Source organism: Camelus ferus, chromosome 2, assembly GCF_009834535.1.
Source record: "Camelus ferus isolate YT-003-E chromosome 2, BCGSAC_Cfer_1.0, whole genome shotgun sequence".
Classification (NCBI taxonomy): domain Eukaryota; kingdom Metazoa; phylum Chordata; class Mammalia; order Artiodactyla; family Camelidae; genus Camelus; species Camelus ferus.
Genome location: NC_045697.1, coordinates 109,330,530 through 109,345,486, shown reverse-complemented (window position 1 = coordinate 109,345,486; position 14,957 = coordinate 109,330,530). Strand labels below are relative to the sequence as shown.

At 38.3% G+C, this 14,957-nt stretch overlaps 1 protein-coding gene across 3 annotated transcripts in view; it reads right to left on the bottom strand.

The window, feature by feature from the left end:
* The window catches only part of MND1 (meiotic nuclear divisions 1), a 60,438-nt gene extending 47,384 nt beyond the window's left edge, over positions 1 to 13,054 (bottom strand). The window contains exons 1-4 of one of the 3 annotated variants that reach the window (XM_032465140.1): positions 12,614 to 13,054; positions 8,126 to 8,191; positions 4,736 to 4,793; positions 1,352 to 1,500 (exon numbers count right to left, since the gene is read on the bottom strand). In XM_032465140.1, coding sequence (XP_032321031.1) covers positions 1,352 to 1,500; positions 4,736 to 4,793; positions 8,126 to 8,191; positions 12,614 to 12,616 — 276 coding nt within the window. In that variant the 5' untranslated portion in view covers positions 12,617 to 13,054. The remainder of the gene's footprint in view (positions 1 to 1,351; positions 1,501 to 4,735; positions 4,794 to 8,125; positions 8,192 to 12,613) is intronic. The other 2 variants (XM_032465132.1, XM_032465135.1) reach the window with 2 other exon arrangements.
* Between the last annotated feature and the right edge of the window lie 1,903 nt (positions 13,055 to 14,957).

The window sequence follows — 14,957 nt, the reverse complement described above, 5'->3', positions numbered from 1 at the left end:
TCTCAACTTACTAAGGAAAAAGAAAAATCATACACTGAGGTTGCTAAAATCTATGGTAAGAACGAATCTGCTATCCATGAAATTGTGAAGAAGGAAAAAGAAATTCATGCCAGTTTTGCTTTTGCACCTCAAACTGCAAAAGTTATAGCCACAGTGCATGATGAGTGCTTTGTTAAGATGGAAAAGGCATTATATTTGTACAGTAAGATATTTTGAGAGAGAGAAACCATATTCACACTGTTATTAACTATTCTATTTTATTCCTAGTTACTGTTATTAATCTCTTACTGTGCCTAATTTATAAGTTAAACTTTATCATAGGTATATATATACAGTAAAAAACCATAGCATAAATAGGATTCAGTACGTTCCACAGTTTCAGGCATCTACCAGGGGATCTTGGAATATATCTCTTGCAAATAAGGGGGGCTCCTGTACTGTAATTACGTGTAAGTTCCACGTGATAATTCACGGCATCAGTCCCGTAAAAGGATGAAAAACAGCTCACTAAGTGTGATGGGATCTGGGACTATGTTTTTGGAAATAACCAAGATTTCCTTCTATAGTTGAAAGAATAAACAAGCTGTGGTACTCACATGGAATGGAGTATTATTCGTCAATCAAAAGAAATGAGCCATCAAAAGACATGGAGGAACATAAAACGCATATTGCTAAGTGAAAGAAGCCAACCTTCCTTGTTTTGAAAAAGCTGTAAACTATAATGATTCCAACCAGATGATATTTTGGATAAAACATAACTTTAGAGACTGTAAAAATACCAGCAGTTGCTAGGGGTTAGGGGAGAGGGAAGGATGAAGAAATAAGTGAAACACAAGAGATTTTTAGGGCAGTGAAACTATCCTATATGATACTGTAGTGTTGGATGCATGACATTTATGCATTTGTCAAAACTCACAGAATGTACAATACAAAGAATGAACCCCTAATGTAAACTATGCACTTTAGTTAATAATAAGATATCAATATTGGCCCATCAGTTGTAACAAATGTACCAAACTAACACAAGATGTAAATATTAAGGGAAATTTTATGTTTGGTGGGGAGAGAGGGGTGGCATTTTGGAACTCTCTGTATCTTCTGGTCAATTTTTCTGCAAACCTAAAAAGAACTTAAATACTAGAAAACAACATCATGGCATGTAAGAAGATGAAAGTTAAAATATCCTAAGGTCCTTGTGCTCTGAGAAAAAGAGATGTTGATTATCTTTAGACTTTGAGTCCAATAATGCATGTTAAAAATTTAACGGAAACCACTAAATGAAAACAGGATTAAGCAAAACAAATTTCTTTCTTACAAAGCAAATCTATTATTTTTAACTGTGGTGGCCTACCTGAGATTCCAGAGCCTCCAACTTACGTTTCCTGGCATGAAGGGCTTTACTTGGAAAAGCCCAATAATAATTAGATGTTCCAATTCTTTCACAGTCAACCATACCATCATCGACTAAGCTCTGAAGAACTTCTTTTACTGACATAGCAGCTGAAAGAGGTAATTTTTAACGATTCCATATTAAGACACAAATTAAAAGGCCAATAACTGGGGAAACACTTGCAATAGATATTATAGATAAACGTCATTCTAAGTAAAGCCAGAAAGAGAAAGAAAAATACCATATGATATAACTCATATATGCAATCTAAAAAGAAAAGAAAAAAAAAGGCCACTATGAACTCATCTACAAACAGAAACAGACTTGCAGACATAGTAAACAATCTTATGGTTACCGGGGAAAGTGGATGGGAAGGGATAAATTTGAGAGTTTGAGACTTATAAATGATAGTCACTACACATAAAAATAGATTTTAAAAAAAGTTTCTGCTGTATAGCACAGGGAACTATGTTCAATATCTTGTAATAAACTTTAATGAAAAAATATGAAAACGATTATATGTATGTATATGCATGACTGGGACATTGTACTGCTGTACATCAAAAATTGACACATTGCAACTGACAGCATTTCAATTAAAAATAATATTAATAAATAAAGTCAAAAAAATATTATAGATTGAGTTAATAAGTTAATAAACAAGAAGCTTTCAAAAATAATTTTAAAAAGACAAATACTCCAATAGAAAAACAAAATACATCAATGGGCATCTATAAAATACACATGATCAATAAGAAACAAGAAAAGTGTTCAAACCCACTAACAATTCAAGAAATGCAAAATAAGGCATGAGATATGATTTCCTGACTACCAAGTTAAAAACATCAAAAATTATAATAAAGGATTCAGGGAAATGGGTGGGAAAATATAGCACTATGTATCTAAAACCTGAGATTTGTGCATATCTCTTATACAGAAATTCCACTTTTATAAATTCAGCTAAAGAAAATAATGATGGATATGCATAAGGATGCTTGTTAAAGCACTGTTTTCAACAGTAAAAACTTACAAATCAGTCCAATTACTGGACTCGTAAAAGTATTTTACTGCAATGACATACTATGCATTCATTAAATTTACGTTACAAAAATTTAATGGCCTGGATATATACACATTCAAAATGTATTATACAGAAAAACAAGTTAAAAGATAGTATGCACTAATGTGACAGTTGTTATTTTGAATGTAAGGTTAAGAGGCAATTTGTATTTCCTTCTTTTTGCTCATTTTTCTTATTTTTTTCCAACAATAAATATGCATTATTTATTATGCTAAGGAAACAAAAACAGAACTACTATGAAAAATTCAACAAGAAAGAAGGAAACTGGAGGTTATGGTTAGGGGTAAGATTAAAGATCAGAAAAGTTTAAAAATAGCACGTAAAAATATAAAATCATATTTCACAAATGTTTGAAATTCATGAACTATTCAAACTTTCTATTAGGCAAAACTACACCAACAAATTATCCATATTTTAATGTCCATTTTAATTTTTCCTAGAGTAAATTTAATAAAAATCTATTAAAAATTTAAAGATTTAATAAATAAAAGCAATAAAATTGACACCAAATACAAAACATTCAACCTCATTTGTAAAGAAGTACAAACCGAAAGGAATTGTCAAAGAATTCTAAAAATGAAAACAGTTCTGAGAAATGAATTTGAGTAGAATTTGGTATAACCTTTCCTGAAGGCAATTTAAGAATACATATAAAAAACCCAAAACTACACAAGTCTCTTTTTCTACTCTGTTTCTAGGGACACTTCCTAATGAAGTAACATGAGATGTAGAAAAAAGTTCATAGTGGGGGGAGAGGAAGGGATGAATCGGTGGAGCACAGAGGATTTTTAAGGCAGTGAAAATACTCTGTATGATACCACAATGACACTGTAACAACGGATCTGTGTCACTGTACATTTGTCCAGACCCACAGAATATGCAACACTGAGAGTGAATACTAATATAAATTATGGGCTTTGGGTCAGTATGAAATGTCCGTGCAGGGTCATCAGTTGTGACAAATGTCCTGCTGGTGAGTGATGTTGATGATGGAGGTGAGGAAGTATATGAGAAATCCTGAAATTAAAAAAGCTGTAAAAAATAAGTCTTTTAGGAGAAGAATCTATGGATGGCATGTTACTTACATATTAATTCTAGCAGCAAAATTTGGGAACAATCTGCATGGTCAATAATAGCTAACAGGCTAAGCAAACTATGGCACAGTGGGTGGTCACAGAATAAAACATTAGCAGATGCAGATGTTGTAAATCTTTTTTTTAAAGCAAATGACATAAGAAAATGTATATGATATAATGCTATATGAAAAACTACATGAACACAAAGCTGTATATGCAGCATGGTTCCCTCTCAGAGAAAGGGACAGATATATACACACACAGATAAACAGAATCTAAGAATAAGACATCAAAATACACCAAAATATTAACAGGGGTGATCTCAGAGGGATTATGAACAACTTTTATTTTTATAATATTCTTTATAATTTCCAAATCTGTTGAAACAAACATATATAGCTTATGTAATCAGAAAATAATGTTATATATATACATAAAATACATAGTGGGTTTAACAGTGACCCCTGAAAAGATAGCCTCCAGAATCTGTGAATGTGACTTTGTCTTGGAAAATGGTCTATAGAGATGTAATTAGGACCTCACAGTGAAATCATCCTGGATTTAGGGTGGGTTCCCAAATCCAATGACATGTGTCCTTATAAGACACCAAGGGAAGAAAACCAATGGGAAGGCCATGCAGAGGCAGAGATTAGAATGCTGTGTCTATAAGCCAGGCACACTGCTGGCAGCCACCAGAAGCTGGGAGAAGAGCATGAAACAGATCCTCCCTCAGAGCCTCCAGAAGGAACCCACCTTGCCAACACCTTATTTTTAGACTTCTGAACTATGGGAGAACAAATTTCTATTGTGTTAAGCCACCAAGTTTATGGTAATTTGTTACAGCAGCCGTAGAAAATTAACACCATACAAATCACATTTAACAAATACTAGAACATACATGAATAGTTTTTACTTCTTTTGAAGGAAATTATTCCCATAAATAGATAAATGTGTACAATTGTGTGTACATATTATGTGTGTATGTGTGCACATGCATGCATGCATATTCCGTTTTAGTTTTCCTAGAGCAGATACTCCAAACACAAGAATCATGGTTGTGGCCCAGAGATATTATATAAGGGATTTTAGAAACATTCTTCATCTCTAGAAATTTATAAAGTGAAAGACTGTTGCAAAAAAAGATGACTGGTATTTACCAAAATATTCTGGAACTTTTTTGATACTTACTAATGCCTTTTTCTTTGGGAGCAATCTTCTCCATGTCTTTTAATTGAAATACATCTTTCTGTTTAAAAGAGTTATTAAAAAATAGGTGAAAAATATGTATTTATTTCCTACTATATACTTATATTTACCATATTATGTTTACAAAATACTGTACTAAAAACCTATGCCTGGAAATGAACAGTGCTATAGAATTAATAATTTTAGAGCTAAAAGAAATTAATTATCTTGTTTAATACCTTCAACAGAACTTAAAATGGACAGATTTTGCATGAACATACAATTCTTTAAAGTGAGTGGAGGGCAGAAAGTAAAGAACATCTTCCCAGCGAAGTATAAAAACTAGTCATCATGAATCATTTGTTAACATGAGATAATCAGCTTCTCTGACACTCTGACTTGAAGAAAACACAAGCAATGCTTTGCTTAGCACATAGCATACATCACAGATTTAGCAGCTCTAACTAAGAGCAAAACAGACAGCTGTCAAGATCTGTTTACATTTACGGTTTCACAGAAGAGCTGCACCTAAATATGACCATCATACAATTCAGGGCTGCCTATCAATCGTTCACCTATACCTACTGCATGTCTACCATGTGCAAAACAAAACATTATCGCACGATATACACGTAGAATATTTGATCTTACAGTTGAAGAAAAAAATCTATGTAGAATATTCCTTTCTTCTTGTAATAAGCCTTGGCTGAAGTTGTAAAAAGAACTTGGATAACAGAAGTGAAATATTTGAAAAGACTGAAGTATTCAGTTATTAGAACAGAACTATTGTGATTATTGCTATGGAAATCTGGGATCTATTTCTTCCAAAATAAACTTGAAAAAGCAACTTCAATAAGATGGAAATTAGACATCATAAAAATTTAAAATGTCTGCCCATTCAAGGGCACTGTTAAGAAACTGAAAAGACTGCCGAGAAGACAATTCACAGAAGATATACACTCCCCTGCCCTCAAAAAGATAAACTGATGATGGATAAAGGAGTGGACAGATGAATATTATATATTAATAAAGTAAGCAGAGTACAAAATATTAATGGTAGAATCTAGGTTGGGCATATAGTCCTTCACTGTGAAATTCTTTCATGTTGAATGATAAAATGTTGGAAAAAGTAACTTCATCTAAGTACACTTAAGATTTAGTAAATTAAGGAAAATACTGAATCATTGGTCTTAGAAAGTGTGAAATCAATTTTTGTCCCTCTGGGAATAAACTCTCAAAAAATAATTCTGTAGGGTCTCAGAGAACATGCAATAAATCACTGGCTTTAGGTCACTAATGCATTAAAAAAAATCAATTAATCAAACCTATTTGCAAATACCTTAGATTCCCTGGAAAAAGAACATGAACTCACTGAGATATCTGCCTACATGTGGTCATCAAAGAAGAGCCCCAGACATACTGGCTGCCCCAGCGGGGATGCTGTGTAGATAAATATGCTTGCAAAGAACCAGCCTCAGGACTAAAGTAGGGTCATTTAAATGAACAGAGAAAATGGTCTCCAGTAAATAATAGTTCTCCCCAACATCAAACAGAAATAACAAAGAAGAGATGAACACAATGGTTCTAGCCCTCAAAAACAAAACTATAAAAACAAAATACCATGGAAGACACAAAGTAATAATACTAGATAACTTTTAATTAAACACTTGTGATCTGGGCATTGTAATGTTTTACACAGATTATCTCATTTAATACTCATACTAACACTGTGAGCTAGGTACAGTTATAGATGAGGAAACGGAGACTTAGGTCAAGTAAGTCACAAAGTCACAAAGCTGTTAGGTCAAGCAGACTGGAAGTGCAAGTTCTCTGTCATGGAGCGATACTGCTGCCATGATCATCCTAAGTGTAACAGCAAAGAAGTCTTTTTCTATTACACTAGCAACTTCAAATAAATCTAGGTAAGTATGTATTCATACAAATAAATATATAGGAATATAAGAACTGAAATCAAGCAATTAATACAATTAATTTCTAGCTTTACATAAAAACACACTATTAACTTCTTTAAGCTGCTACTACTCATTAGTGTCACAGTCACTACTATCTTAATGTTCCCGAGAGAAGAGTTGCATATTTTTCAATCAGAAACAGCCAACTTTGATATTCGAGAAAATTAACAATTCCATAAAGGACAAAATAATTTCCCTCACCACTCTCCCCAGCTTTCCACTGCCTGGTGGGAATTAATTCTACTTCTCCTGCTCTAAGAGCATAGAAAAAATATTTCGACTCAGCGGAACAGTCATAATCCTCACCAACGAACGTTATCAATTTATCTTCCTAACCATATCATCATTACTAATATGATACTCTGTTCTGAATTGCCAGTGACTTTTAGTAAGTCATTATATATTAGTAAGATTACTAAGATTTCACTTAGATGGCAAAGCATTAAAAAAAAAAGCCCCTACAATATTTCGCTTGTTTTATTAAGAATATGCTTTATCAAAACGAAAATGTCAAGTATTATCATTACTTATTAATTTCGTATTCTATTTTGCCATTTTCCCATCTTCTTCACATTTGTAAATAATGAAAACAACCAGTAGGCTGGGGCCAGACAAGACTTTGAAGGTCCTGTCAAGACATAAGACATAGGAAGTTAAAATGTTTTTGTGGGTCCAAAGTCTGAATTTTAACCTGCAAACAAGAAAAGCCACTGAATGGTGGCTTGGTGAAGAAAACAGGGTCTAGAGCCAGGTGACTGGGTTTGAATCCTGGCTCTGTCACTTAGAAATGGAAACTTCAAGCATATTTCCTGTTAGTGGCAGGCACAAATTAAGGAGGACTACGTGTTACATTATACATAGGCTTATAAATGTTGGTGGTATTTAGCATTCCCTCTAAAATCAGATGATTCTCCCTGGGTTGTTTTTTTTTCTTCCCCTCCCTGGGTTTTTAATCCAAGTACTATCACTTCCACTTTTGAGATCAGGGCTGGTACCTTAGGCTGTTCAGATGTCCAGATCTGCAGAATGAGGATGATAACAATAGTACTGATCTCATAGGGGCAAAAAGGACAAAATCTGATAATCTACACCAAGTGCTTAGAATAGTGATTGGCACCTCGGAAGCACTCAGTGGATGTGAACTATTAGTATCATTTTCAGGCAAAGGGGGACAATGCCTCAGAAAATACATGCCTCAGAAAGATAATTGCAGTGCCAGCGTGTACGAAGAGATTCTACAAACACTGGGGTAGGGTTCTTTCCATAGCTCACAGGTACCACAAAAGCTTGTAGAATTTTATCTGTTATTCAGGATATTGGTTAGTACTGTTCGCTAATGAAAAAGGTAGAGTTGATACTGGATGACACACACTTAAGAATATTACACAAAATTCTAAAAATCTTAAGGAAAATGACTTACTGTCTCAAAAAATATTTCCATCATGCGGGCTCTCTTTTCCTCTGCACTCAGTCCTTTTTTCTTCGACTAAAGCACAAAAGTTAAAAAGTAAACACTGTGTTGTTGTTGTTTTAATAAACGTTGCATTTTAAAACAACTTGGTTCAAAACATTATCAGAAATTATACATGGTCTTGTCTGAGACCAAGAGGTTTAGTAACTCAAGACAGATTTTAACACTCTGCCAAGCCTTGTGGCAGGTGCTGCCAGTATGGTAACAAGAATTGTGACTGACACAGAGCTGGCATTTTATAGAAATTCAGTATTTATTAAATGATCCAATAAGTCACTGTATTTACCTTCAAAAGACTTACAATCTCTCGAAGAAAATAAATGGGCATAACCACTTATAACTGATGAACAGGTACGTGCACAAATTGCTACCTGGGACAGAATGAATTAATTCCACCCTGGAGAGGGAGGAGGGTTAGCTAGGAAGGCTAGAGATGAACAGCATTTTGTCAAGTTGAGAAACGGTAAGAAAGGTGTCTTGAATAGGCATAACGTTATGGTAGTACATGGAATGCTCCAGAAAGACAAAACACTCAGGGACAATTATTATATGCGTGGAGTATGTAGATGGAGTGGCAGATGAGATGCGAAAGGTTGTCTGGGCCAGATTATGCAAGGCTGACTGTCTAGCCAAAGAGAGCAGACTTTTTTCCAGGCAATGAGGAGCTACTGAGCAATTTCTGAAGCAGGGAGTGACAAGATCAGTTACATCTTGGTTCGACAGCTGTAGCAGTACTGTAGAGGGTAAGAGGGAGGAAGGAAAATCACATCCAAATAGAAAATGAAAGCCTCTTCAGGTTACTATTATTCTGTAACTACCCTTTGGCCAATCTGAAATTAAGATAGTTAATATGTAACTGAAATGTACATTAATGATAAATTTTATTATATATTGTATATAGAGTATATACCTAAGGTCCAATTTAAAAAAAGGCCAAATTTCCTTAATGCAAAAATTCACAGGTGGGGGAGGGTATAGCTCAGTGGTAGAGTGAGTGCTTAGCATGCAAGAGGTCCTGGGTTCAATCCCCAGTGTCTCCATTAAAAACAAACAAACAAACCAAATTACCTACCCTCCCGCAAAAAAACCAAACAAATAAAAAAAAGGTCTTTAAAAAAATTCACAGAAAAACAAGAGAATGAGAACCAATATCTCTAGTGCTCTCATGGAAGATTCCACACTTTTTTTTTTTTTTTAAAGTGATCTGCATCTTTCTCAAAAACTGCATGGGATTATAGGGGAACACAAATTGCTTAGTTAGAACTTTAAAACACCGTACAGCACTTAAAAAGCAAGCAGAAGTCAACCAACAACTAAAAACTGACTGGCCCCATCCAACCACAAACTCCATCAGAAATGAGAGCCTACGCTAGATGGGGAAGGAATTTGGAACTGCCACTGTGAATGCACACCAGGGTACACGAGTCTAACCAGCAGAACCTAGAAACCCACTAACTCATTTACACAGCAATAAATTTTACCAGGTGTTTCTTGATGAGTCATATAGGTAAAGCACGTAGCCTCAAAATTTTACTTTCCTCTTTTATCTCTGTCCACTCTCAATACTGCAGTTCCCCAGGGTTCTCAATTGATCCCCTCATTGCCTCACACCTTTTCTCTGATCTCAGCTGTTTTCATGGTTTTAACAAACACCTACGCTGAGATCTCAAATCTATACATCACTGGACTTAGTGTGCACCTGAGCTTCAATCTCATATATCTACCTGCCTGCTGAACAGACTTCCAACTCAGGAGGTCTACAATGACCTGTTCCTCTCCCACGTCTACTGCCCAAACCTGCTGTTCTGGATCTTAAGTTCAGTTGGATACCAACCACCTTGTTACCCAAGCCAGAGGCCTGGCAGTCACCCTGGTTTCCTCCATCTCTCTTACTCCATATCCAACCAATCACCAGGTTCTGCCGAGTGCACTGCAGTCCCATAAGTACAACACAAGGTAAATTAATAAAAGGAATTCTGTGATAACCATTTACTGCTTTGTTTGGAGAGATAAACCAGAAAAGCCTCAGCCAGGCGAGTTCCAAGAAAGCATCTACTCTGAAGAGCAGTTCACTAAACCTCGGGTACAGAGCTAGAGCACAACACTACTTGATTACCCTCCCTTCACACCGGCCTTGGCAGCATAATAAAGCAAGCCATTCACATCCAGTTAGAAGGCCCATTCAGCTCATTCCTCTGGTCCAGTTGGTCTCAAACTTCCACATAGATCAGAATCATCTCAGGAGCATTTAAAAGTAACTGATGCCCAAGCACATCCCATATGAAATGAATCAGAATCTCTGAGACGGCGCTATGGCCTGAACATGTATATTTTAAAAATCGTGAGGTGTTTTAATTGTGCCCCGGGATTGAGAACACAGCTCTTCTCAGCTCAGAACCTGGGTTATGTCAAGGGCAGTGAAAATCCTTTCAGGACTCCAGTCTGTGGCTGCATCAGTGGAAAATAGATACAAAGCCTCAGAAAAGGCTACCATTTTGGTATTATTATAAATTGCTCGAGAGACCACAGACTCCACAAGAATCTGCCATGCAGAGGGCAGGCAATGAGGAGAATCTAGTGTCCTGAGAGCTCACAGTTTTAAGAAAGCTCTTTTCTCTCAGCTCAGCAGCTGTAAAACTTACTCAGGAAATACGGATGAGCTGTATCATCTGTTAACACGGATTTCAGGCTAATTTATTCATCAGCCTCCTTCGTGAGAAGTAGTTTTTTTTTATTATTAACCACAGCAGGAGAGTACCATGGCCAGAATTAAAGTAACTAATGTAAATGGATGCCATATTAATCCATATTTAGAAATTTCTCCAAAAAAAAAAAAAAAATCTGCAAGGGCTCATTTAATATTTAAGATTAAAGAAAATCTCCCGATAGTATATGTTAAAGATCCAACCAAATTAGTAAGTAAGAGGACTAAACAGTTAAGGATGGGGGAGGAATCTTCTCCAATTAGGAGTTAGAAAATCCCTAATGTCAGTCCTGTTACCAACTGCAATAAAATAGTGAAAAATTAAAAGGAGACACCTGGGGCCCTCAGAAGTGGCAGACCACCCTGCAGTTCTCCAATTCCAAAAACATGCCTGGACTTACAACAACTCCACCCAGCAAGCCCAACCAAACTGGAACAAACAACTATTAATTCAAAATAAGGGAAGAGAACAAGTTACCTTTGATCAACATAATTCGAAACCTATTTCTTAGTAATATGTGACAAATAAGTATGTATCTTACCAAAAGTTTTTAGTATTAGATGATTCAGGTGTAGAGAGAGCTTAAGTAAAAAGACAAAAACAAAAAAAATTTCACACACGTGTGCTGCATAGTTCTCAGTTGTATCAGGCCAGTGGCTCTATAAGGAGAAATAGATATCACAGAGCACTGGTAACAGATTTAAGCGTAAACCTGTTTGGCTTCTTGTATCATTTAATGCCCAGGTGGCTGGGTTGTTGGTTTAACCACAAAGAAGCCGTTATCAGTTATAATTACATCTGGACAAGTATCCTCAAATAAACACCGTACAACCCAGGTCCCTGTCCACCATCAGCTTGCAAAATAACGGCCACTTAATTAAGATATTAAAATCTTAGATCTATTTCACTACATGTTGATTCTCTACCAATAGAAGCGAGGGGTGGGATGAAACTGAAGGTTTATGAAAATGACTGGATGAGCAGAAAGACATTAAATTCATAAAAGGAGACAATCTGGTATCTTACCAAGACTTAAACCATTATGGCATGCAAGGAAAACTAAGTCTGTACGGTGCTTCCCTAATAAAGCGACTCTCCCTACCAGCCGGCCGTCCTTTTGAAGCACAAAACGGCAGCGATTCCTGCCCTTTGTTAAAAAAAAAAAACAAAAAACACATTTTCACAGAAATCATCTAACTGGCATAAAGTGAAGATTCGTTAGGTTACTCTGGAAATCGTGCGCGATCCTGAAATGCGCTCTACCGGTTACAACATGAAAGCACTCAAACGGCAAAGACCAACCGAGCCACTTGGGAGCCGAGGCGGCCCCGGCCCTGCCCGCCGACACCAACTCCTCCGGTTCTCATCCCGCGGCTGCGCCTTTAGCGGCGAGGAGCTGCTCCGGAGTGACTCGTGGTCTTTCTGCCGGCCAGACTGCAGGGTCTGGGAGATACTCGGGGCACGTTCTCGAACGCTCCCGTCTTTAACCTAACCCGCCCGGGAGGGCGCCGGGGCAGACGGGCGGGGGTCCCAGCGCGGCGCCTCAGCCTCCCGGCTCGGGCCGCGGGAGCCGGAAAGCGTGGGGTGGCCGGGGGGTGTCCACCGGGCGAGGGAGCGGCCCCACAGCCCGCCAGGGCGGCCAACACCGAACCGGGGTCCCACGCGGCCGAGGGGCTCGGCGGCCCGGTGACTGGGGAGGAGGGGGACCGCGGGGCGAGCTCCCGGCTCTTACCATGGCGCGGGCGGCGCGGCTTCCGGCGGCGGGGCCTGCGCGCGGCAGGGGCGGGGCGCGCAGGCGGGTTTGATTTTGGCGCCAACACCGCCCCGGGGGCGGAGCAGAGGAGAGGAGGCGGGGAAGAGAGGCCGGCCCTCACCCCAACGGCGTGCAGCGTCCCCTGGCGTCTCCGTCAAGCGGCCGGGCGGGGCGGGGCGGGGCCTTTCCTGGGGGCGGGGCCTGCCTGGCCGGCCGGCCTCCGCTAGGTTGACTCCAGCTGCTGGCGAGCCAGGTCTCCCAGCTGCTTCCGCCTCTTCCGTCCTCCGCGCCGAAAGTGCCTCTTTTTTTTTTTTTTTTTTTTTTTTAAAAGAAAGCCTTGAGTCCTCGCTTTTAGGTCGTTCCTCGCTTAGCGGAAACGCGGCCTAAGTTTGCCTTAAAAAACAGGCAGTTTGGCTGCTGGGGAAGGAAACACAGCATCCCAACATCCGGATTTGCCAGGTCTGGGGCGGCTTCTCTCTAATTTCATGTCTCATCTTCCCCATCGCTGTCCACAGCTTTTACAGCTTTTAAAAATCAGTTTGTATGTTTGTCTTTCCCTTAGTTTTTTTTTTTTAATAAAGGAGAATGAATTTTAAATCAAAACGGTCGAAAATAGAATACGTCGTTACTTGACAACAGATAAGGATTCAGATCAAAAGCTCAGGTCCCTTTGCCTCAAGGTGACATTAACTCAGACCTTTCGGTTATTTTGAAAATAATTGTACGAGATTTTGAACCATTTTAAAGTTTAATTTTACTAGAAACAACGAGTGGCATCTAATACAGGAATTTGTCCCTGTTGCATCTTATGGAAGCACAGTAAGGGAATATATATATATAATTGCTTAGAGTTCTATTTAGTTTTTCCTTGAGTTCAATACAATTCAATTGATGGTACATGAGAAGATTTAAAAATTGTAAAACGGTAGACATTTAGAAAGTGTTTTAATATTAGAACTAGAAAATGTGTAATTATACGCCATACCCTAGAATTCTCATGCATTAAGATACAGCTGAAGTAGGTACGTCACTCAGAAGTGAAAGTGACATTTAAGAAAACTATGAAGTACTTACACTAGTGCTGTACAGAGTTTTCAAAAATCATAAAGGTGGCATTTGTGGGAAGCCTTGCCTTTGCTCTGTCTGCCCCACCTCATCTGCTCCATGAAGAACAGCCTTTCTTCACCTGGCTAACTCTTAACCATCATTTAAATAGCTTAAGTGAGCCTGTCACACAGGAAGGGGACAGGGCACCGACATTCAAGGAATGACACAACCATTAACACCAAGATGGCAGAAAATTCAACTCCCAGTAGACCTTGAGAGCCAAGATGGAGATTTGGCTTCCAGTAGACCTTGAACTTCATTATACGCTCACTGTAATATATTAACATGGTAGTCTTCCCACAGACGCCATGACAGTTCTGAGGCTGACCATAAAAGGTCAAAAAGTGGGCAGTGGCCCAATTCCTGGGAATCCCAGCCCCCTCCCCAAAGTATATGGAATAGTCCTCCCACTTGTTAGCATATGGGGTTATCAAGCATGTAAAAACTAGCAACACCACCCGTTGGGGAAACTCTTTTTTCTGAGATGGACCACCGTCTGTCTATGGAGTGTATATCAACATTCACTTTAAACTGAGCACCCAATTCCCACACCTCATGGCCTTTCTCTCACCTTCTGAGACAGCCTGCATCCTGTCTATGGAGTATGTATCTCTCTGAATAAATCTACCTTTACTCAACTGTGGCTCACTCTTGAATTCTTTCCTGTGTGAAGCTAAGGACCCACACTTGATGGGATTTGTCCCAGAGACTCAACCGAGACCTAGGACATGGCCATCCTCTCGCCCCACATTCTTTTTCCTGTGTCACCTCCAGGAATCTTTTTCTCTCTGCCTCTTCACCCCCATCCCACAAGCAGATAGGATCTCTGTAGTTTTATCACAGCACCCCAGATCCATTTTGTAATTATTTACTTGGACAGCTTCCCTATAATGTCAGAGACTAAACCAACCAGTTTTGTATCACCGAAGCCTAGCACAGTGCCTGACATGTGATGAACACTCAGTAAATGTGTATTAAATAAATATACCAGGTATCCAAGAGCACCATCTTGTCCTTGACTTACGAATATCGTGATACAATTTTCAGGTGAAAACCCGAAGGATATTTTGCTTTTAAAAATCTTTATTTGCATTGAGTAGTTCTTTCCCATTTACTATTTTCACCAGTATGATTCTGAAATCATCTGATATACCATGCAGATGTCTTGATACACTCCAAATTTTGCAAGATTACAGGGCAGGCAGATGTGGTGTAT